Here is a 24,526-nt window from a genome sequence, read left to right as displayed (position 1 = left end):
GAAGGATGACCATTCCCAACCCTCTAACTATCGTCCAATTACTTTAACATCCTGTGTCTCAAAAGTTTGTGAGTCTATACTTAATAGAAAAATTTTAAAGCATCTTTCCTATCACAACCTACTTTCTGATCGTCACTATGGGTTCCGTCAGGGACGCTCGACTGGCGATCTTCTCACCTACATTTCAGACTCCTGGTCATCCTCCTTTTGGGACTTTGGCGAAAGCTTGGCCATTGCACTTGACATCTCAGAGGCTTTCGATCGAGTCTGGCATAAATATTTAATTTCCGAACTGCCCTCTTACGGTTTCTATCCTTCTATCTGTACCTTCATCTCTAGCTTCCTTTCTGGTCGTTCTGTAGCTGCTGTTATAGACCGTCATCGTTCTTCTCCTTGATCTGTTAACAGTGGTGTTCCTCAGGGCTCTGTCCTATCACCAACTCTCTTCCTTTTATTCGTCAGTGATCTTCTAAGCTGTACATCAAACCCTACCCACTCGTATGCTGATGATTCCACCCTTCACCTTTCCATTCGGTTCCCGCAACGTCCATCCCATCAGTTACTTCGACAAACAAGGGATGAGGCTATGGCACTCCTAATGTCTGACCTGGCTCGTATCTCTGACTGGGGTAAAAATAATCTTGTTGTTTTTAATGCACCTAAGACTCAGTTTTTACATCTATCAACCTGACAGAATCTTCCACAGAAGTACCCACTAAAATTTAATAATATCCAGCTTAATCCAGCATCATTCTTGAACATGCTTGGGGTTTCATTCACTCGGGATTTATCTCGGACAGATCATATTACATCTCTGATAAAAGCTGCTTCCAAGAGATTGTGTGTTAAGCCGACTCCGTACCTTCTTTACCCCTGTACAGTTGTTGACTTTATACATGGGATTTATTCGCCCCTGTTTAGAGTATAATTCTCATGTGTGGGGATGCTCCCCACATACAGCTCTTCTTAATAGGGTGGAGTCAAAGGCATTTCGTCTCATTAACTCTCCTCCTCTTACTGGCTTCCTTCAACCTTTGTCTCTTCGCCGCACTGTTGCCTCTTTATCTCATTTCTATCGCTACTTCCATGGTCATTGCTCTTCTGAACTGTCTGCTTTCATCTCTCCACCTCTACGACGGGTGCGTAGCACCCTTCTAGCAATAAACTCACATCTCTTTTCTGTCCAACTCCCTAATGCAAGAGTTAACCGTTACTCCCAATCCTACATTTATGCAACAGGTCAACTCTGAAACTGTCTCCCTCTGTCTGTATTTCCTACTTCCTATGATCTCCAGTCTTTCAAACGCAGTGTGTCCAGGCATCTCGAAATGAACGAATCTTGAATTTGGCTCTCGTTGTATTGTTTTATTTTTTTTCTTCTTCTTGGAGGGATTTGTTTTGCGGGCTCGTGGCCTTTGGTTCCTTCTTCCTCGCATTAAAAAAAAATGAAGATTTCATGTTGAGAGCTGAAGCCATTCATGAGATATAATGGGAACACACACACACACACACACACACACACACACACACACACACACACACACACACACACACACACACATAGCGACAGACACACAGTGGCAGGCAAACACATTATCGCTCCGCCTTCCAAAGGCGGGCGATAAGTGCTGTAAATTTGGTTATTTACAATATTTATCTATCTATCTGTCTGTCTATACAAGTTATCACTGAATCATCTTTAACATTAAAACTTTTTTTTTTTTTAAATCAGTAGATAGTCTAAGACAGGAAACCAGGATCTGCACCAGGAGTCGGCGCCTCCAGTGCAGTAGCAACCACTTCAGTAGTTCCAATAAGAGGTATCCCCCCCTCTTTAACTCCGGATAAGGGAAGTGAAGTTTTACTAGCCGCAGTGCATAGTTTTACGTACTTCGTACTGCACCCTGCTGGATTTAGTCTTGCTTTTTTCTTTTTCTTTTTTTATTGGCAAAGAGGGTGAGGGGTTCTAAAGACACCAGTTTATACCGCAATACTTTTTTTTATTAAGTGGTTACCGGTTTCTACTTGCATTTCAGAAATTCTCCACTGCACACGAAAACTGGTATTGCGGACAGTGCATGGGTTGTTTTGGTGGTATTACCAGCCATGAGTCTATAATCTATTGCTAAAGATGGTATATGAGAAAGATGTTCAAACTTTCTTAAATCAAACAGCGATATTTTATAAGCTGCTAAAAGGGCAATAATCTCCGGCATGTTATGGTGACAGACTATAATACACTGACGATAAGAAGTCTCAAAGCTACAATAACACTGGAGAAGGGTAGATTGCAAAATGTGCTTGGAAACTACTGTCTTCTCTGATTTATCATACATTTTTCTCGTGTTTCTTGACCAGGACCCCAGTAATTGCCAGAGAAATTTTTCTATACTCATTTCACCTTAACTGAGCCTAAACTTTTGTCCTTTTGTCGCTTATTTCACGTAGCCCAGAGGCAGAAGAAGACAGTACTACGGCTCTGCATCCTTTTCAAAGTACTTCTTCGTGACTACCATCATATTATAGCGTTAATGTATTGCAACAAGACAATATTCCAGTTAGAGAGATTGCAGTTTTAGGCCAAGTTAGGGCAAAAGCGATATCATCATAATCCCAGTGTCTTAGAGTTTTGGGGGTCCTTTCCGCCTCCTCATTTACACAACCCGTTCCGCCTCTTCCCTGTTCCATCTGCCTGCCTGACTCCTCCGTTACTCGACCCAAAACCTGACGCGAAGGAAGAGCATAATTATCACGTTCATTATTTTCTGGAAAAATTTGCTACGGCATCGGTTTTTACGCCAGCACATGTCACGAACCAGTTATTTTTTCTCCTTGTGTTTTGGCCACACTGAAAACTACTTGATAAATGAAATGGATATTGCGTTATCAACTCTGTATAAACAAAATTGTTTTAAAAAATATTATTTTCTTTGCTAAGTTCATTTGCATTCAAAAGTCCTTGCCTCTGCTTTTCCTAAAAATTACAAGACTACATGCAGATACCATATTATTAATATCTACTTCCTGCAGCACCACTGATGATAGTCTGAACAACACTTTATATATATATATATATATATATATAAATATGGAGAGGGAGAGAGAGAGAGAGATCTTATCTCTTGCTTATCAGGATATGAGTAAGAGACAGACTATCAAATGACTCCCTTTCCTTTCATCCAGGCCCTCCGCCTTAATCCCTTAAAGCAGGTTATTTATTAATTAATTTATTCTTAGTGTATACAGCCGATTTTAGTTAGCTTTTATGAGCTTTTTTTTTTTTCCGAATCGTAGGTGTTACATGCAAGCTTCACTAATCCCCTCTACAGTACAAGAAGCCATTCATAAGTTGAAGGAATTCGCGTGAGGTATAGTAGAAACGAAATACTATAAATCCTTTCAACGCAGTGTCGTATTTTTCCAATTCATTCACTCTTCTTCAAACGTTTTTTATTTAATTTGCTTTAGGCCTTTCTTATGCACAAATGCAACAGTGTTAGAACTGTTTAATTATAATTCAGTGTGAAGATGCAAATATGTAAGATACCATTTGATATCAGCGAGTAGGGCAAATTGCTGGTATCATCTTCATTTATTTTCATTTTGACATGTCATGCAACTGTTACTTAACCTATAACCCCCCATACCCCGCCCATGAAGAAAAAAGTACACGAGAAGTATCTAGACCAACAAGTCTTTAAAATGAGGATGTCCCGCACGGTCACTTTTTATTCTTTTTCTTTTTTTTTCTTTTTTGTGTGGATTCTTCCTGCCGATGAGGTAATGGAACCAGTTCTAGGTTACGCCGAGGGGGGGGAGGGTTGTACATGCCCACAGGCACACGCATCTACACACATTCGCTTCTCGCCAGTTCGCTGCCGTATTTGTGTAATATTCTATCTATCCCGGACGACTGTAACTGGGTTTGGACAGGTTTACTGTATTAGGGCCCGTCTTCCCGTCGGTTAAGAAAGCACCCTAACACCTCTTCTTGAGCGATTTAGTTTATTTATTACCCCACACTCTCCCGTGTCATATCACTCTCCTGTGTTATTTAGGTCACTTTAATACTACATACTCAGCATAAACAATATACAATTTGATATTAGACTGCCATATCCAAAAATAAATCGCTAAAGAACAGGTGCTAGGGAGTTTCCTTAACCTACGAGAATACGAGCCATGATAGGACAGGTGTAGCCTTCATTAGCGCCTTAACCAGGTAGACGGGATTCCTTAGATAAATATAATAGCATGAAGGGAGAGAGAAGGAAGTAAAAAAGTTCTCGGACTTAGGATATTACTTAAAAGTATGACAGTCGTATATCTGACACCACACACACACACACACACACACACACACACACACACACACACACACACACACACACACACACACACACACACACACACACACACACACACACACACACACACACACACACACACACACACACACACACACACACACACACACACACACACACAAGCCCGGTTCCTTCACCTGTGCAAGTTGCCGCGGTCCCGTAGTAATGTGTTTGAGGTGAGGAGTGGGAGGGTACAGGCAGACGCTCCCTAGTTCCTCGAGAGAGCTGCCTTGGTGAGGTGTTGTGGCCCTTGCATCTCCTCCCTCCTCCACCTCCACCTCCACCACTACCAACACCTACATCTCCACTATCTCCTTCCCTCCTCCTCCACCACTGCCAACACAGCTATTTCCACCATCTCCCTCCCTCCTCCATTTGCATCTCCACCACTGCCAACACTGTCATCACCATCTCTCTCTCTCCTCCATTAGCACCTCCACCACTATCAATACACTGTCTCCCTCTCTCCTAAATCGACACCTTCATCACTACCAACACCATCATCTCCCTTTTTCCTCCACCTCCACCACCAACATTGCCATCTTCTCCATCTCCCTCTTTCTTCCAACGAGGCCTCCACCACTACCAATACCACTGCCTTCTTCATCCCCCTCTCTTCTCCATCGACATCTCCAACATCATCTCCCAATTTCCTCCACCAACACCGCCACTACCAACATCACCATCACCACCACCAACACAAATAGGTCATCATTTCTACCATCCACATCGTCAGTAACTTCACCATTTTTTTCCTTACCATCATTGCGTCCTCATCATCACCAGCATCATTATTCGTACCATAAGCTCATCACCGTCACCACCACCATCATCATTATCCACACCATAACACCATCACCATGCTCAGTTTCACCACCATCCTCACGATCATTGCACAAGCGTCATCACCGTCACAACTTTCTTCGTGAACACCACAACGTCATTTGCATTTATTATGAGCACCGGGTTTCATCATCATCATCAGTACGTCATTTGGTTACCATCAACACCAGTCTCATCACTAAAACTTCTTCTGTTTACATCACTAAGTCATCATCATCATCATCATCATCATCATCATCATCATCATCATCATCATCTACACTCTCAACAGCATACCGTCATCATCAAAATATCAATACTCTACTGATGCCAACATACATACGTATATTTATGCATACATACACACATACGTACATACATAGTGATCATTCCAAACCGTGCGAAATATTTGTCACCACCATTACATCATCAATATCATCGTTACCTCCGAGTTTACCATCAGATAAGAACATTTTTATCTCACGAACACTAAAGACATCTAAGAAGAGTGATTCCTTTATATATCCGTTTTATAAATCATCGAATTATATATACAGTGAAAAAGAAAAGGAATTATAAAGTCTTAAAGAAAGTGAATATACTGTATTACCTGAGTGAGGAGCTGAATTATATAATCTTTTTTTGTTAAGTGGGAAAATTAGATTACGTTTTAGTTAAATAATTTACTGCAAGATTAAATAGGCCAAATGAATGTACAGTTTAATATTAATGAAACGTAACGACCAGTATTATACTGACATATTACAGGTAGAAGATAAGGAATGTCAGCTTAATTCCGTGGGAGTTTTTGTTCCTGAAAGTGAAAGGTGGTGGTAGTGGTGAGATGTCGTGGCTTCTGCGTGGTGGTGTGGCGAGATGGGTGGTGGTGTTGGCTGTGGTTGTGATGTGCTTCTTCGCCGTCATCACACACCCTGGATACTTCGCCTTGTACACATCTCTCTCGCCTCTGCACATTCGACAAAGTTACTCTGATTGGGTTGCTTATGGGTTACCTTCCACGAGCTACCCAGAGAAGAGTACCAGGTCAACGACTGACTTTGAGGAGAGTGCCAATCCAGAGGGTAACCAACAGGGGAAATCAGAGTCAGTGTCGAATAACTATGAAGAGGGTGTCAAGTCAGAAAGTAACCAAGAGAAGAAATCAGAGTCAGTGTCAACAAGCAACTATAAGGAGAGTGCCAAGTCAGAAAGTAACCAACAAAAGACAGAGTCCGACAGTGCCAAGGACAGACACAAGGAACAGAAATCTGAATACAAAGAAGATGAGGTTGTGAAGATCACATGGGTGAGTTAGTGAGCCAAAAAAAAAGGACGAGTATAGAACATAAATTTACTCGTCCTTGCTTTTGTTCATAATCACTTTTTTTCTTTCTTTTTTTCTTTCTTTAAACTTACGCATCAGCAAACATTGTTAACTTTTTAAAATCCTTAAGCCTCAGTTAAATGCTAATGCTAAAAGTCTGTATTATAAGCTAACTAAATGGCTTACGAAACAACAGCATACACTCTCCAACTCTCCATTAATCTACCTTACACTCCCATTATCTTCATATCAAAGCTACTCACACCATATCAAACCTTAGGCTGTCTGTAATAACTAGAAATAATTCGGTAGAAAGTGTATATTCTACTTCACGCAGTTTTTTTTCATTTAACCTTATAATTTTCCTACCTCCTGTCTACCTAAACCTCTTTCTTCCCACCTTATATGTACCCACGTAAGGTAGGGCAGAGAGACAGGTAACTCTCATATTCCACCTGGATAAGAAATCGGAGAGGGACGCCTTCTAGTGGTGGCTCCGATGTAACCTGGTGGCTCTGTTGTCTGGTTACACAAACGTCCCCCTCTCCCTCCTTAATCCCTGTGGACTGAGGATAAGGAACCTGAACCTGCTCTTCCCTGGGTCCATGTTCAGATGAGCCCGGGGCCACAGCAACACGAGGACTGGTATGCGCTTCCTGTTCTCACTTACCTACCTACTTACCTACAGAGAGAGAGAGAGAGAGAGAGAGAGAGAGAGGTCAGCTTTATCAAGACATGATCTTTTAAGTATCCCCCTCTCCCCTCCTCTCTCTCTCTCTCTCTCTCTCTCTCTCTCTTCGTAACGGGTCGTAGGGTACGGTCAACTGGGTACGGGGCAAGTTTTAACCACTGCCCCCCCCCCCCGTCCCACACACACACACACACACACACACACACACACACACACACACACACACACACACACACACACACACACACCAAACCGGTCATCCTCTCCCACTGTAACCCATCAACATCAACGGTAGAGGATACAGAAGAGAGGGAGCTAAATATTTCTAGACTCATCAGACACGTCCTCTCATCAAACACTAGTCACTGTTAACCGCACGACTCTTTTGAACGGTATCATCGCTCTTTTCTATAGTTCTTTCACTCAAACTTGGTCCAGAGTTTTGTCCTTTTGTAGCTTATCATGTAGCTTAATCGCAAAATAGGACGATACAGTGCCTTTACATTCCATTCCATTGCACTTCTTTGTCATTAGCATCATAGTGTTGTGCTATCTATTGTTACAACTCAGTATTTAGATGGAGCGATGGCACTTTTAGGTCAGATTGGAAGAAGGGGTTTAGTAGTCGGAACACACTCCCACGCCACAGACAACTTCTCCCCAGTGCATTGCCCCCTCCACCATGAACCGCTAGTCTTGAAAACCGGTGGCGAAAACCAGACCCGGACCTGGAAAAGCAGTAATTTCCATCTATGAACAATGCCGTTAGTACTAAGTCACGAAGAGCGGTAGTGAGACGTTGGGAAAGTTCTCATCACAGTCAAGAGATTAAATTATCTGGAGTAACATTATGATTTATTATGATATAAATTATTTCATGTGAGGTTGACTAGAAAAGTGCAAGGAAGTGAGGTGGACATGAAGAGAAGGAAAGGGAGACCAAGAATGAGACGGAGGGATGTAGATGAGAGATAGAGAGATGAGGGTGTGCGGGTGACACAGGGCAAGGTGACGTGGCGGCGATTTGTTTGTGACTATCCCTTAGGGGATTAAGGTGTCTAGCAGAGATAAATAAATAGACAGATAGACAGACAAATAGATAGACAGACATATAGATTGTCAGACAATTTTGCTTTATGTTGATCCACTCCATCTTTGTTCATAGTCATTAGTTCTATTGTTCTTTGGGTATTACTGGGCAGTTAATATTTATCTCACCAGTAAGCAGCAGGTATTATCATCCAGTCATAGTATTATTACGTACTTTAACACGAGCATATTCAGTCTTCGGTTGCAGTCTGTTTAGATATACCATTTATTATTACAGTTATTAGTTTCCACCTGCTACGTAGGTGGAGACTATTGTTTTTGCTGGTATTATTATTATTCTGGTCACAGTCACGTGACGACTCCAGCAGAACAGGAGATTGTGGAATGAATCTGGAGAGCCCTGGTTATGTGTCCTGGCATGGGCCACTGCTGGTAGAAAAAAAAATCCAAACCCTTTAAGCGCAGTGGAAGGGCAGGTCAGGAAGAGTCACATCAGTAATATGAGTGAACTAGTTGGTCGTGTCTAATGGAGATTTCAATGCCACCTGTACAGGAACTGTGAAGGGTGAACTTTGACCAATTTCCGCTAAATTACTACAGAATGTACCATACCATGACCCATGAACACTACTGAGGTGTCCTGTTCATGTCTTAGTGACCGTTAGTCATGGACCTCCATCTGGAGCAGTAGATGGAGACCAGTGACTGTCCGCAGGACAGTTACAAAGTTGTAGTTATTATTATTATTATTATTATTATTATTATTATTATTATTATCATTATCATTAGTAACTTAAAGGTCGCCTTCGGCGGCCTCAGCTCGATGTCAAGTCACTTCCCATATCTAGTCAGAAATGAGTCATAACTTGGGAACCAGTGGCCCGATTGGACTGGAAATTGTTTTATTCTTCAAATTAGATCACTTTAACGGTGCCTTGCTCTACCAAAAATTTGCGCTACATGCACCGTTTTTGTTGTGTTACGGTAACAAACAAACATACAGAAATCGGATCATTATAATAGACATTACTACTATTATTCTTACTATTATTATTATTATTGATAATATTATCATCATCAATATATATAGCCTATTGTATATAATTATATATACTTAATTTTTATAAAATCATCCATATAGATAGCGAACAGTCATGAACACATTTCACTTCCTTGTTTCCGTCTAACAATTAAATAAAAGGGACACACTAATTTCAAACACCACACGCGCTGTGGTCCTTGCACATTACTGCGTACTCCTAACAGTATTCGGCAATATTCTATCATATTATATTTTCAGTACCTTCCACACTCCTGGTCTATGGACTCTGCTGTGTGCCTTCTTCGGATCTAGGTACACATTTTCAAATTATCTGTAGATAATGATGCATAGTCTCTGCACTGGTTAGTTATAGAGGGAAAAGTATTGATATTTTTATATATATATATGTGTGTGTGTATGTTGAAGTAATAGACTGAGATGCCTATGATGCTTGTATCAATTATAACACACACACACACACACACACACACACACACACACACACACACACACACACACACACACACACACACACACACACACACACACACACACACACACACACACACACTTGCTTCATCAACTCTCGCTCTCTCTCTCACCACCTTCCTTCCCCTCAGACAAAGGAGATGCAAGCTCAGGTCGAGAGGGACATGGAAAGGCGGCGTCAGCATGTAAAGGCCTTCTGCAAGCTGCCCAAAGTACGAAAAGCTCTCTCACCCAACATCACTTCGGTGTTAAAGAACCTCATCTACGTCAAGGATCATGGACTTCTCTGGTGCCCCATTTTTAAGGTGGGTCGTGGGGTAATGGAGATTGTGGTGGGTAGATGTGGATGGGGGGGTTAGTGAGGGGGAGATGGTGACTGTGTGGGTGTGTGCGTGTGTGACTTGATGGGTGACTATATATATATGCCGGGATAGATAGATAGATAGATAGATAGATAGACAGATATAGATATAGATATTATTAATCACTTCTGTCTGAGGATGTCTTGGTCTACTCTCTGTTCTATGTAAAAAGATAATTATACAAAAGCGAAGGTTGGAAAGAAGAGAGAGTGAAAATTTAGTGGAAGTCTGACGCTGCAAAAAAAGAGTAGAAAGGGAGAGAGAAATTAATACTTTCCATCACCAATGAACCCTGTATTAAGGATGAAATATATTACTGGGTTATTTCCGGTGTGTCGCGAGAGCTCCGTAGAGGGATGGTGGTGCTGGACGGAATGGGACGACTTCACGTGGTGGCACCGATGTAACAGAGCGGCTCCGCTTTCCAGTTATACTAATGTTCTTTAATTCCTACCTATCCTCTGAAAGGAGAATGGTGGACTTTAACTTGTAGGCTACAGTTCAAAATGAGACTAGGGCTACAACAGCAGCAGCGTGAATAAGAACAAAGGAATAGGAGAAGGAGCTGGAACCCCCCTAATTGAAGTAGTAGTAGTAGTAGTGGTTGTTCTCTAGGCAGTCTGGCCGAACAGCCGCGAGTCCCTAAGGAAGGCCATGGCCGAGACCGGGCTTTCCCACAGAGCTCTCAAGGAGTGTATGTTGTGTTGCTGGCGTAAGTGATTGTGTTCAATGCAGTCTTCCATAATGTGCCTATGGGGTGCTGTGTTGCATTCTGGACATGCATCAGCGACGGAGGCATCCAGCCTCTTCTGGTAACTTAAGAGGGCTGGATGATGCCCACATCTCAGCCTGGCCAGGTGGACCCTGTCCTCACGAGGGAGAGAGAATTCGGAGGGGTGGATATCAGGAGGCCGTGCATGTCTTTAAGTGACTGAATGGAGCGGCGAGTGATTTGAGCATGGATATGCTTCCGGAAGCTGGTCTGAGGTGGGCGAGGGGGAAGAGATGACAGTATTTGTGTATGATATCGTGTGCTGGGTGTTGTTTTGTTGTTCCTTGGTGTGTGTGGGTGTGTTGCTATGTAGTGTCGTGGTTGTTGTGGGTTTGTGGAGGCTGCAGGGAGAATTTGGGTGCCTCTCATGTCTAGGTGATCCTTGACTTTGAGGACTCTGGTTTCTTGATGTAGGTGGTCTGTGGGTGTGGTAGCTGTGCAGCTTGTAATTATTTGTAGGGCCTTGTTCTGTATGGTCTGTAGAGTGTTGTAGTGTGTTTTAGTGAGGTTAGGAGTCCAAGCAGGGCTTTCATAATTTATCACTGAACGTGTATAGTGCTTGTACACCGTGGTGGTGGTTTTTTTGTTGTGTCCAAATGTTGTGTGGGCGAGTGACCTCAGGGCATTGAGTCTTGGTGTTATTTTATTTTCAATGTTTGTGATGTTCTATTTAAATGACATTGATGTATTGTATGTTACACCAAGGATTTTGTGTGTGTGTGTGTGTGTGTGTGTGTGTGTGTGTGTGTGTGTGTGTGTGTGTGTGTGTGTGTGTGTGTGTGTGTGTGTGTGTGTGTGTGTGTGTGTGATAGGGGAGTGTTGTTTATGGCGAGGTGTGGAATTGACTGTGTTCTGCTGTCCAGTTTGTGAGAAGGGTAACTGTAGACTTGGCGGGGCTATTTTGAGTCTGTTTGTGGTGAACCATTCGTGTAGTGTGTTGAGGTAAGGTTGGAGGATGTGTGCAGCTGTGTTTGCGTTTTGGTGTGTACATGTGAGTGTCATAATTATCATCTGCATAGGAAGCTATGTGTATCTGTGGTGTGTGGGGTGTGGGCATGTCATGCATGTACAGGTTAAAGAGTGTAGGGGACAAAACAGATCCTTGGGGGACGCAATTTGTGAAGCTTCTGATGTTCGAAGACTGACCGGCAAATGTTACATGTGTACAGCTGCCTGCTAAGTAGTGTGCCAGCCATCTTTTTGTGTTATTGTGCTTATGTGTGTTGAATATTTTGTTTGTGAGGTTGTGGCGGGGGATGGCATCAAAAGCTTTGCTAATGTCTAGTGTGACTAGGAGTGTTCTGTGTGGTGGCCTAGCTGAATTCATGCCATCAAAAACTCCCTGTGTAAAGTCTGTAAGAAGGGTGTTTGTGGAGTGCAGCGGCCTAAAGCCATGTTGTGATGGGGTTAGGGGTGTGTGAGGTGTAATTAGTTGTAGTACCAGTCGTTCAGTGACTCTGGAGGGGGTGCGAGGAGTGTGATGGGGCGATGTGAGGAGGGTAAGGTAGGGTCTTTGTTGGGTTTAGGGATAGTGATGATAATGCCATGCTTCCAGCTGTTGGGTATTATGTTGTATGAGTAGCTGTAGTTTCATATGCTGGTGAGTGCTTGTATGCCTTGTGGTCCAAGTTGTTTAAGGTGAATGTTGCTTATGTTGTCTGGCCCACAGGCAAATGAGTGCCTAAGGTTGATGATGATGTGCTTCGGCTAATTGAAGTGTAATGCGTAGGCGTATGGCTATCCCAACGCTCGTACTGCAAGCAGCCTTATTTTTCTTTCGGCAAAAGAGGAATGAATGTTGTACTTGGTCTTTCTTTCTTCTGATTCGTATTCCCACTGATATTAAAGGCCTGTGCCCTAGATCTCCCCAGCGTACGTTACTGCAGGAAAACAGATTGTGACGAAAATGATGATAAACCTCCAGTCACCATTAATATTTTGTTAAATCTTTCAAGTGAAAAATATCCTCATGCGTACTTGAGCCACTTAAAGGGTATGGTGGTTAAGGGAAATAACACAATGAAAGTACTCTGAAAGCGTATCACACAAGCATGTCAAACGTTTCATAGTTCTGTATTAGTGTCTTCACCTCACAGTAACGTTTGTATAATCTGGCAGTGGAGCCACCTGGTCATATCGGTGCCACCACATGAAGGCGTTCCTCACCAATACGTCTGTGAGCAGATAAAAATATTATAATAGCCAACGTGACCATTTTAAATTTAAGCTAATTTAACAGTGACACCATGTTTCCTGTCAATGAATCCCATCACTGGGGTTGGCCAAGGTTCGGCTGATGTTATCTATGGACCGGAAGCTAAAACAATTGCCAAAAACATCTAATTACTTCCCAACAGTTGCTGGAAACTGTTCAGAAAAAGAAAACAGATATGTAATAAGATTTGTAACAATGTGAGAGTCTCAGTTTTGACTAGACTATGTGTACAGGCACTTAGAAGAAGGATCGCCTACAGACTACTCGTGGCTGAGTGTTTCCTGCCTAGGAGTTAATGCTTGTGTGGTTAGTTAACAAACTTGTAGCAACATTTCACTCTCATAGCAGTATCTCCCAGGGTCGATGGTAGCTATCCTTCTATTACCTATACGTAACATTTACTAGTCTTTATAAAAACGACTCCTGGACTTTCTTCTCATGGACAGGGATAAAGGAAGACTGGATGCTGATGATGATATATTTGCAGGCTGCATCGACCAGCTGGGCCAAAAACTTAGATCGGTTGGCTGGGGAGAACCCCACTGGCGGAGTTCAAAGGCTGGCCCGCAAACTGTACCCTGCACCACGCACTCTACGCGCACTACACCACCTCCCGCCAACCACCACCCGCCTCATCATAGTCAGACACCCTTTCCAGCGCCTCCTTTCAGCCTACAGGTGTCTCATTGCCTCAGGTACAGTTGCGGACATTAATGTCGATCCACTCCATAACAATAAATAACAAGACACTGAACAGTGGCTTTCGAGACTTAGCGATGTGATTTTGGCAAAACCTAACTAGCTTTTCACAGTGCTATGTAGAAGTTTCAGAACCATTCGATGAAAGTGTGGAGCGATATTATGGCCGCAATTGTACCATACATGCTTGTCCCGTCTATATACTAACACCACCCGCCTCCTCATCGTCAAACAGCTATTCCAGAGCTTTTTTTCAAGTCTTACAGCTTCACTTACGCATACCTCACTCATCAATACTGTGCTGGAGAAGGACGCTTTCATTTGGTGGCACTGATATAACTGAATGGCGCCGTTGCTTGGTTAAAGAAGCGTCCCTTATCTAGGTTCCTATCCCCCGATAGAAGAGAACAAACTGCATCAGAAGGGCAACTTTTGCTAGCAGTCCACAGGGTTCACGCGTCAGACGAACCTTGAGGGAACAACAACAACAACGACATTGACAAATACAACAACAACAACGACGACGACGACAACAACAACAGCAGCAACAGCAGCAGCAGCAGCAGCAGCGACAGCAACTAAACCAACAGTAGCAATAACAACAGCAGCTGCAACATCGGCAACACCCAGAAGCCCTTTTACCAATACCACCCACCAGCGCTGTCCTGCGTCTTAACCAGCGCCTCACTGTCATACATAGTTAGGGACGAAAGTTCACTTACCATTCCACCGCGTCTGCTTCACACTTGGGCATGCCCGTTACTTTCCTCTCTGTTGTATATTGTAAAAGAGAATCATCTATGGAGAGAGAAACCTGTTTTCCGCTTAAGAACATTAGCCACTATTTAAAAGTAAGAAGTGGAGGAGCTAGAACGTTAGGAGAACATTTATCTCCGACTATAAGCACCTGTCTTATCTGTATATGTCAACACTATCCACTTTTTATCTAAAAATCTGGTTACTCATTTTATCATTCGGTATTTTTACATAATATCACTCAATTCTCAGTCACCTTCACCCACCTATAATCCAATTTCCTCTTTCTATCCGTCTCAGCCCTTTGTGCTAATAATCTATCAAACAAGAGTCAAGAGAATGAATAACAATTGAATCTGTTTCACACATTAAAGATAGTTACTAGAATGAACTCACTAATTCTCTCATTTAACTTGACGAAGCTGAACTCCTCTACCAGCTTCAATGCCGAGTTGTGTCTAGGTGAGTCTTTGAGTGGCTACAGGAGCAAGTGTTAAAAAAATTCATAATGTAACTTTGCTTTTCCACAGTGAAAGTTATTAGGAACTATTTTATTTTTATTTTTGGTATCATGGGCTAACACATTTATTCTAGTTTGTGATTTTGAGGGCGGCAGTTATCAATAGGGGTAAATATAAGGAGTAGATGAAATATGAGATAGCTGTATTTCTGTTTTTCCTAAATTTAAAAAAGCCAGTCAGACTCAAGGGGACAAGGTAAATTCACTGACACACACACACACACACACACACACAAAGAAAAACAAATGACCCACTGATGTTGAGTGTCAGGACTCTTACACCAGGGACAAGATGCTGAGAAGGAGGAAGGAGGACGAAAAATTCATGAAGGTCCAGCGCTTCGTAGCCACTAGGTTTGAGGACCCTAACCAACCTACCGTCAGCTCGACACACAAGGAAGCCCCACGCGTTCCCACTTTCACTCAGTTCCTCAAGAAAGCTATACAAGACATTGAGCACGTCAAGTATGTATAGGATTCCTCTTGTTTCCTCCATTTTTTTTTTTTTTTTTTTTTATGAAGACATTTACAAGATGTTGAGCGTGTCCGGTGTGTATAAGTTACCCCTAGTTTCCTTTTTTTTTTTTTTTTTTTTTCAAAAGTGAGATTTTTTATTACATAAATCATATGAATGCTTGTACAATTGATGGCTGGAGATACGTTATTCTTAATCGCCGTTATCCATTACAAATTTTTCCTTAGTTATTTTCACTGGAGTCTGATAATCTATTAGGAGTTTGTATGAAAATAACCATAGTAAATACGAGTGCAAGGCAAGAAGGAGCTGTAGAACCCCAGGTCACTCTGCCGTGCCTCATCTCACAGAAGAAGATCTATCGTCACACTATCAAGGTGGCTGAATCATCTAGATTTCTACTCTAATTTTTCTTCATCCTTTTTAACGTACCCCTTCCTCCATCCCAGTTCTTTTACTTTCTTTTCCCTTATAAAAAAAAAATCGCATGCAGACGAAAAGAACCATAGCACTATTTCGAGGTTGCTTGCACATAGTTCAGTAGCAACGTAGCAGTGAATCATATGCACTTAATCCTTCTACCCATACTTGTGCTAAAACTGTCTGTTTCTTGCGTCCCCTTTCCCCTTTGAGAACTCAACCAATTCAAGTGCAGTGAGCTTTGCAGTCAAAACTCATCCTATTTTTGTTGAGCTTATAAAAAAAAAAAAAAAATCCAATAATTTAACTGCTAATGTATGTACCACACTGATTTTCAAAGACAATGGAAAGAGAAGCAGATGAGGTAAGAACACCTTAGATACCGACTGCACAATCCGATCGCTATATACTCATACATACAAGTGCTCCTTAAATATTAGAAAAGTCTTGCATACACTTTCACCATTTCAGTCTTACTCACTGAACTCAGGGATGACTTTTACATTTAATTCTTGCCCTCTCCTGACGATCTTATTCAGCTCTGAACAGACTTATAAAACTAAATAGGTTATTAAACCCTATAGCACGGTGACAAATTCTCCTTAGTTTGCTGTTGTAATCTCCATACAATTTTATTTCAATTTAGAGACGTCTAATTATGAAAGGTTACTTAAGGCTGTATCTAACCCTTCCAGTCCCTACAATCCCTCTATCGCTGAATAAATTCGTCTGGAGGAAGCAAGATTAATATAAAAATACGTCATCAGAGTGAAATACTTAATGCACTCCATCAATATGACAGGCTTTTCCTAAGTTATGTATAAATCGTTTGGAGGAGGTCGCCCAGGGTAAAGTACAGTAGGTCATTATTTCCTTTTTGCCTTCGCTTGGTCCAGATTGTCATCCTTTTGCAGCTTATTTCACGTAACTCAAGGGCAGAAAGAGACAATACTGCAGCTCTGCATCCTTTTCATTGCACTTTCACGTGACTAGCATCATATTCTAGCCATAAATCTCTCGCTACATCTTATCATTCAAGGTGGAGAGATGACAAGTTTAGGTAAAGGATATCTACTATTTTATGATCCTGGTCTGGTCCACTCAGGGCGGGGAGGTCAACGAACATCAATCACCACTGGCGTCCCTTCTGGCTGGAGTGCGCCCCCTGCCTCCTCGATTACCAGGTGGTGGCGCAGGTGGAGACGCTGGACAGGGATCAGGAGTACCTCATCCACAGGCTCGGTATCACAGCCGAGGCGCTCAACATACACTCACATGCATCAAAGTAAGGCCAGAGAAACGTTTCCTGTTGTAGTTATTCCTCTCATCCAGAAATGTTTCATGTTGCTTTTAGTCCTCTCATCCAGAAACGTTTCATGTTTACCTCCCCCCATTTAACAACGTTTCATGTTGCTGTTAGTCCTCTCATCCAAAACTTTTCATGTTGCAGTTAGTTTTCTCATTCGAAAAGTTTCATGTTGCAGTTTATTCTCTCACTCCGAAACGTTTCATGTTGCAATTATTCCTCTCATTCCGAAACGTTTCATACTTCAGTTAGTCCTTTCATCCAGAAATGTTTCATGTTGCAGTTAGTCCTATCACCCAAAAACGTTTCATGTTGCGTTTCTTTCATCCACAGGCTCGGTCTCAAGGCCAAGGTGCTCAACATACATTCACTATAGTCAAAGTAAGACCAGGAAACGTTTCACGCTGTAGTTAACCCCTCCAACTCAATGACTTTTTTCACAAACTCATCAAACCCCACAAAAAATAAGTTTCATGGTATAGTTAACTCCTTCAATCCGTTGGCTTTTATATATATATATATATATATATATATATATATATATATATATATATATATATATATATATATATATATATATATATATCCATCAAAAGAAGACCAGAGAAATACTTCATGCTGTAGTTAGTCCCTTCAGCCCGAACACATAAAATTTTCCTTTCACACGCATCAGCGTAAGTTCAAAAAAAAGTTCCGTGTTGCGGTTAACCCCTTTTTGCTCGAAGGCCTAATTTTAATTCCGTTCTTACTACGCTTTTATCCAAGTTGGGAAAGACCTCTGGTACTAAGTTTTTAATGGTGGCCTTTTTTATCTCCTCCACTTCGGCTAATCATCCGAAACTGCGTAAAACCATCTGAGGATAGCAAGAGGTAAATGAAAAAGACGAGGGAACTAAGCTTACCTGCCATATCATAACCCTTGCAGAATCCACGATTTTTTTGTATATTTATTTCTTTATTCTTAAAAATTCATGGATAATATTATAGATTTCACTGCCCCTTTCATTATCAGTAGTCTCTGATGGAAATGTGTCTGTAAAAAAAAAAAATCCCTGTGCTGAGATGGTTAACTGATGTTTTATCAGACGGATTATAAAAGTGGACTGATTTACGACAGAAGTTGATCCAGGGATATTTTGATAGAGTCACCGATGTAGCTTTCTAAGGAAATAATGGAATGGCATCCCATTTCAGTCAGTAAGAAAGGCTTGTTACCCCCCAAAAGATTTATAACTACATCTATATCTATCTATCTATCTGTATACACACACACACACACACACACACACACACACACACACACACATATATATATATATATACACACACACACACACAGATCCGTCAGTGACTAAACGCTTCGTTTAGTTAAGGAGCGGTTTCCCATTCACTTGCTTTGCCGGTTCAGGACATAAATAATTTTATTTTTTTCCAGTAACAAACACAGAGCATCTTTTAGTCTTCAGAAAATTAACATTCGCTTGTGCATTCCCAAGCCAATTTTGCTTAGTTTAGTATTAATTGTGTATGCGATTAAAAGAAGAGAACATTGTATTACATAACAAGGGAAGAGTGTGAGCCCCAGGCAATATAAAAAACCTGCCTATGTTTGAAAAAGAAGAATAACTCAGCTTGTGAAAGTAAGCCCGAGTGTGAAACTGAACTAGTATAAGAGAGGGAGCCAGAGAATGAGAGAAATTCGAAATGTGAAAGAGTAAATGTGGGAGAGTAACCGAGGATGTGAGAGAGTAAGAGTGTAAGACAGAATGCTAGTGTGAAAACGTAAGCTGATGTGACTATGTAAGCTGGATTGTTCGAAAGTATGGCAGTGTGAGGGTGTAAGCGAGTGTAGGAGTAAGCCATTGTGAGAGTGTATGCCAGAGTGAGAGAAGGTGACCCGGACTGTAGGAAAGTCATCCACTGTAAGAGAGTAGGCACGTGTGAGAGAGTAGCCCAGTTTGTGGGTGAAAGTGTGAAAAAAAGCAAGCCATTTTTTTTTCTTTCTCTTTTCAGTTTCTAATCCAATATTTGATAAAAGCCCCAACACTCATTACAGAAAAATATATAAGTGATTTCCAAACAATTATAGGAAGAATAGAGCAACTGCAGGGCAGTACTCCCGAGGTGGATGGAAAGCTGATGACAGGGAGTGCTGGAGCTCCCGTTTCATCAGCCCTCAGGACTAGTTCCTGACCATCCCCCTTTGCTGAACTTTTTCAGTGTCTCAGTTACACAGAGAGAAGGCCAGCATGCTCTCCAGTACAAATTTCTCTATCTATCTTCACCAAACTACATGCACAGTACACACTACACTTCCTATTCAAAATTTACCAAAATGGCGTCAATTCACCCAGCCTCGAAGTCCCCAGGGGGGGGGGACCATAAATGCCCCCGCCATCTGCCCCTCTCCCGGTGACGACTCGAGGTGCCTGGAACCACTGTCTGACTCTCTTCTTCTTCATTTCTGCAATATTCGCGGCCTTTCATCTAACTTTCGCTTTGTTGAGCACCACCTCTCCTCCTCTAAACCTCACCTTCTTTTTCTAACGGAGACTCAGCTGTCTGAGGCAACTGACAGCAAACCCTTTTCTGTATCCTCCTACTTTCTCTATACTCATTTCAAAGCCAAAGGTGGCTGTTGTGTATACATACGCAACGACTTATCTTGCTCTCGTGTTCCTGAACTTGATTCTTCTGAATTCTCCACTCTCTGGCTTCGGCTTTCCTGTCATTCTCTGACTAAATATATCTGTGCTGTTTACTTATCCCCTAATTCTACCGACTATCAAAAATTCTTCGACTATCTTACTTCTACGATGGAACACATTCTGTCCATTTCTCCTTTCTCTGAAATCTCCATTCTTGGAGATTTCAATGTTCACCACCACCTTTGGCTCTCCTCTCCTTTCACGGATCCACCTGGTGAACAAGCCTACATCTTTTCTATCCTTAATGACCTAGAGCAGCTTGTACCCCACCCTACCGCCTTGGAGAGAGCTCCAACATACTTGACCTCTTCCTCACAACTAATCCTTCTGCTTACTCTGTTAATCTTTTCTCTCCGTTGGGCTCCTCCGATCACAACCTTATTACCTTAACCTGTCCTATCGCTCCAGTACGGCCTGCGGACCCTCCAGGGAAACGTCGTCTCTGGCATTTTGGAGCTGCGGACTGGGAGGCCCTCAGGCAGTACTTCTTTGATTTTCCCTGGAATGATTATTGCTTCCATGGCCGTGAGCCATCTGAGTGTGCCTTGCGCATTACGGAGGTTATTCTCTCGGGCATGGAAGCATACATTCCTTTCTCATATCCTTTGACTAACTCAAGAAAGCCTTGGTTTAATCACGCTTGTTCTAATGCTGTCCGCAACAAGGAGAAGGCCTACAAAAGGTACCGGAGCCAACCCACCCCTGAATCACATAATCTTTACGTTTCTGCCCGGAATCGTGCTAAGTCTGTTCTTCGCTCTACTAAAAATAATTTCATCCATACTAAATGCTCTCAACTCTCCAACTCGAATTCTTCCCGCTCCTTCTGGCACCTTGCCAAAAATCTTTCTAACAACTTTACCTCATCATCCTTCCCTCCTCTTTTCTACTCTGATGGTTCTGTAGCTATTTCTTCTACTGATAAAGCAGATCTCTTCGCACAGACTTTCTCCTCCAATTCCACCTTAGACGATTCCGGTGCTGTTCCTCCATCACTTCCCCCTCTGACTTCCTCATGGCTGACATTAAAATTTCTTCAGTTGATGTATTTTCTGCCATTACTGGCCTCAGTACTAACAAGGCATATGGGCCTGATGGGGTCCCTCCTGTTGTTCTCAAAAACTGTGCTTCTGTGCTTACACCCTGCCTAGGCAAACTATTTCGCCTTTGTCTGTCAACTTGTACCTTTCCTTCTTGCTGGAAGTTTGCTCTCATTCAGCCAGTCCCAAAGAAGGGTGACCACTCCCAACCCTCCAACTATCGTCCAATTGCTTTAACGTCCTGTATTTCAAAAGTTTTCGAGTCAATTCTTAATAAAAAAATTTTAAGGCATCTTTCCTATCACAACCTTCTTTCCGATCGTCAGTATGGGTTCCGTCAGGGACGCTCCACTGGCGATCTTCTCACCTACCTTTCAGACTCCTGGTCATCCTCCTTTCGGGACTTTGGCGAAAGCTTTGCCATTGCACTTGACATCTCAAAGGCTTTCGATCGAGTCTGGCATAAATCTTTAGTTTCCAAACTGCCCTCCTACGGTTTCTATCCTTCTATCTGTACCTTCATCGCTAGCTTCCTTTCTGGTCGTTCTATAGCTGCTGTCGTAGACGGCCATCGTTCTTCTCCTAGATCTATCAACAGTGGTGTTCCTCAGGGCTCTGTCCTATCACCAACTCTCTTCCTTTTATTCATCAATGATCTTCTAAGCTGTACATCTAACCCTATCCACTCATACGCTGATGACTCCACCCTTCACCTTTCCATTCGGTTCCCGCAACGCCCATCTCAACAGTTACTTCAAGAAACAAGGGATGAGGCTATGGCACACCTAATGTCTGACTTGGCTCATATCTCTGACTGGGGTAAAAATAATATGGTTGTCTTTAATGCTTCTAAGACTCAGTTCTTACACCTATCAACCCGACAAAATCTTCCACAGGTATACCCACTAATGTTTAATAATATTCAGATTAATCCTGCATCATCCTTGAACATGCTTGGGGTTTCATTTACTCGGGACTTATCTTGGAAAGATCATATTACATCTCTTGTAAAATCTGCTTCCAAGAGATTGGGTGTGCTAAGCCGACTCCGCTCTTTCTTTACCCCTGCACAATTGTTGACTCTATACAGGGGTTTTATCCGCCCCTGTGTGGAGTACAACTCTCATGTGTGGGGAGGCTCCCCACATACAGCTCTTCTCAATAGGGTGGAGTCAAAGGCTTTTCGTCTCATTAACTCTCCTCCTCTTACTGACTCCCTTCAACCTCTGTCTCTTCGCCGCACTGTTGCATCTTTATCTCTTTTCTATCGCTACTTTAATGGTCACTGCTCCTCTGAACTGTCTGCTTGCATTCCTCCACCTCTACGACGGGCGCGTAGCACCCGTCTGGCAACAAACTCTCATCCCTTTTCTGTCCAACTCTCTAATGCAAGAGTTAACCGTTACTCCCAGTCTTTCATTCATGCAACAGGTCAGCTCTGGAACTGTCTCCCTCTGTCTGTATTTCCTCCTGCCTATGATCTCCAGTCTTTCAAACGCAGTGTGTCCAGGCATCTCAAAATGATCGGATCTTGAATTTGGCTCTCTATTGTATTTTGTTTTTCTCTTGGAGGGAACTGTTACTGCGGCCTCATGGCCTTTGGTTCCTTCTTCCTCGCATAAAAAAAAAAAAAAAAAAACTGAACATAAAATAGCAAAGGAGAGAGAGAGAGAGAGAGAGAGAGAGAGAGAGAGAGAGAGAGAGTATAAACCAGAGTGTGAGAGAATAACATGAGTAAAAGTAATCCATACAACCAGACAGTAAACCAGAGTCTTCCCCTCTCAGCTTCGACTCGTACAACGGAACAAAGGAGGCCACGGAACACTACTACAACAGTGTTCCGCCTGATGTGCTCCGTCGCCTGCTTGATCTCTACCAACCTGACTTCCTCCTGTTTGGATACTCTGCCGAACCTTACCTCCAGCTACTACCCCCGACCTGACTCCAATCATACCTCCAACTACCCTACTCCACCCGACTCCCAGTTCCACCTACCCATACCTCCATTTACACCCCTCCCACTGTCCTCCTCTTCCCCTCCTTCTACACTTCTTCACCTGGCTCCCCTCTACACCCACCCATACCTTCACTTACACCCTCCACTCACACTTCTCCACCTGACACCTGCACCCACACTCCTCTACCTGACCTACCTCTCAGTTTCACTCCTCCACCTAACCTTCCCCACCCTCACCCCTCCACCTGACTTGCCTCCCTCCCTCCCCCGGACCTGTCTCCACTTCATCCATTCAGTTGACCCACCAGGCTCTCTGTGAGTAGTCCTGGCAGTAGCTGGCGATTTATTATATTTCTTAGGATTATTTCATATTTAAGTATTAATAAATGTTAATAGAAAACTACTTTTATTACCATTATATGTAATACCATTCGTGCACTTATGACTTCATATCTGGAATTAGAAATTGGGAAGGTGAAAGTGAAGATTCAATTTTCCCCCAAGAATGCAACCCACACCAATCGCGGGTCAGGTAACCTCACAGTCATATAGCCTCGCGCTTAGATATAATCACATTAAGATAACTGACACTCAGGTAGATTTACATTCAGGCAGTCTCTCACTCAGGTAACTTCGCATTTGGGTAATCTTACATTAAGGCAGCCATACACTCTTGCAGCCAAACACTCAGGTAGCCTCACATTCAGGTAACCTCACACTCAGGTGGCCTTACACTCAGGTAGCCTCACTTTCATTAGCATTTTCTTACATGTAGCTGCGACAAATCACTGCAACAGAAGATGCAAGGGGATTGACCGATGATCACACAGCCCAGTTTTGCCCATATTAAGAAGAACGATCCCAGTCTAACCCAACTGAACATAGCCACCCCAAACGTACCCACGTGAAGATCAGTAACGGAAGTTTTGTCCACCTAGTCTAACCCACCTGAAGACTACCCACCTAAGATCCTCCCATCTGAAGATTAATCACACTAAAGCCGTGTTTTTGTCGTCCAAGCTGGAGCTTGGGATTAGAAGCGCGTCTTGTGGCGCTTGGTTTCTGTCCGCAAAAACAGTCCAGGATACGTGGAACCAAAAAATTACGTGCCGATCGCAAAGTAAACAGAGGGGTTCGCCGAAGAAGATTTTTTGACGAAAATGCAACTTACACGTAGCCGTTATTTAAGCTGAAATGGCTCTATATGTCATTAATATTAGCCACCTGCATCCTAATTTTATGTTCTGTACATCGTGCTAATTTCATGATATTTATCATTTACGTGTCCTTGCTGGCCAATCTCACTCTCCCCAATCTACACCAAGACTGCTCCCGACCACGCTTAGGTGAGATACGAAGACGGTCTTGGTTTCGATGACAAATGCTTGGGCCGGCTTCGTATCACTTTGGCCGACATAAACGGCGCAGCTTGGTTTCACAGAAGATGGCTTCGAATTCGATCGGTCAGCTTGGACGACGAAAACGCGGCTTAAATTTGCCTACCTGGAGAG

At 42.6% G+C, this 24,526-nt stretch overlaps 2 protein-coding genes across 2 annotated transcripts in view; both read left to right on the top strand.

The window, feature by feature from the left end:
• The window catches only part of LOC145413419 (uncharacterized), a 109,655-nt gene that overhangs the window by 83,724 nt on the left and 1,405 nt on the right, over nt 1–24,526 (top strand). The window lies entirely within an intron of this gene.
• On the top strand, nt 9,926–23,000 carry LOC145413403 (carbohydrate sulfotransferase 11-like). The gene is made up of 5 exons (XM_080283089.1): nt 9,926–10,117; nt 13,622–13,812; nt 15,395–15,574; nt 17,110–17,289; nt 22,844–23,000. The coding sequence occupies exons 1-5, from the start codon at nt 9,926–9,928 to the stop codon at nt 22,998–23,000; spliced, it is 900 nt and encodes a 299-aa protein (XP_080139215.1).

Source organism: Coenobita brevimanus, chromosome 96 (assembly GCF_032717465.1).
Source record: "Coenobita brevimanus isolate Jiangsu-jjx chromosome 96, ASM3271746v2, whole genome shotgun sequence".
Classification (NCBI taxonomy): Eukaryota; Metazoa; Arthropoda; class Malacostraca; order Decapoda; family Coenobitidae; genus Coenobita; species Coenobita brevimanus.
The sequence above is the reverse complement of the archived record's forward strand: the minus strand, read 5'-3'. Positions and strand labels throughout refer to the sequence as shown.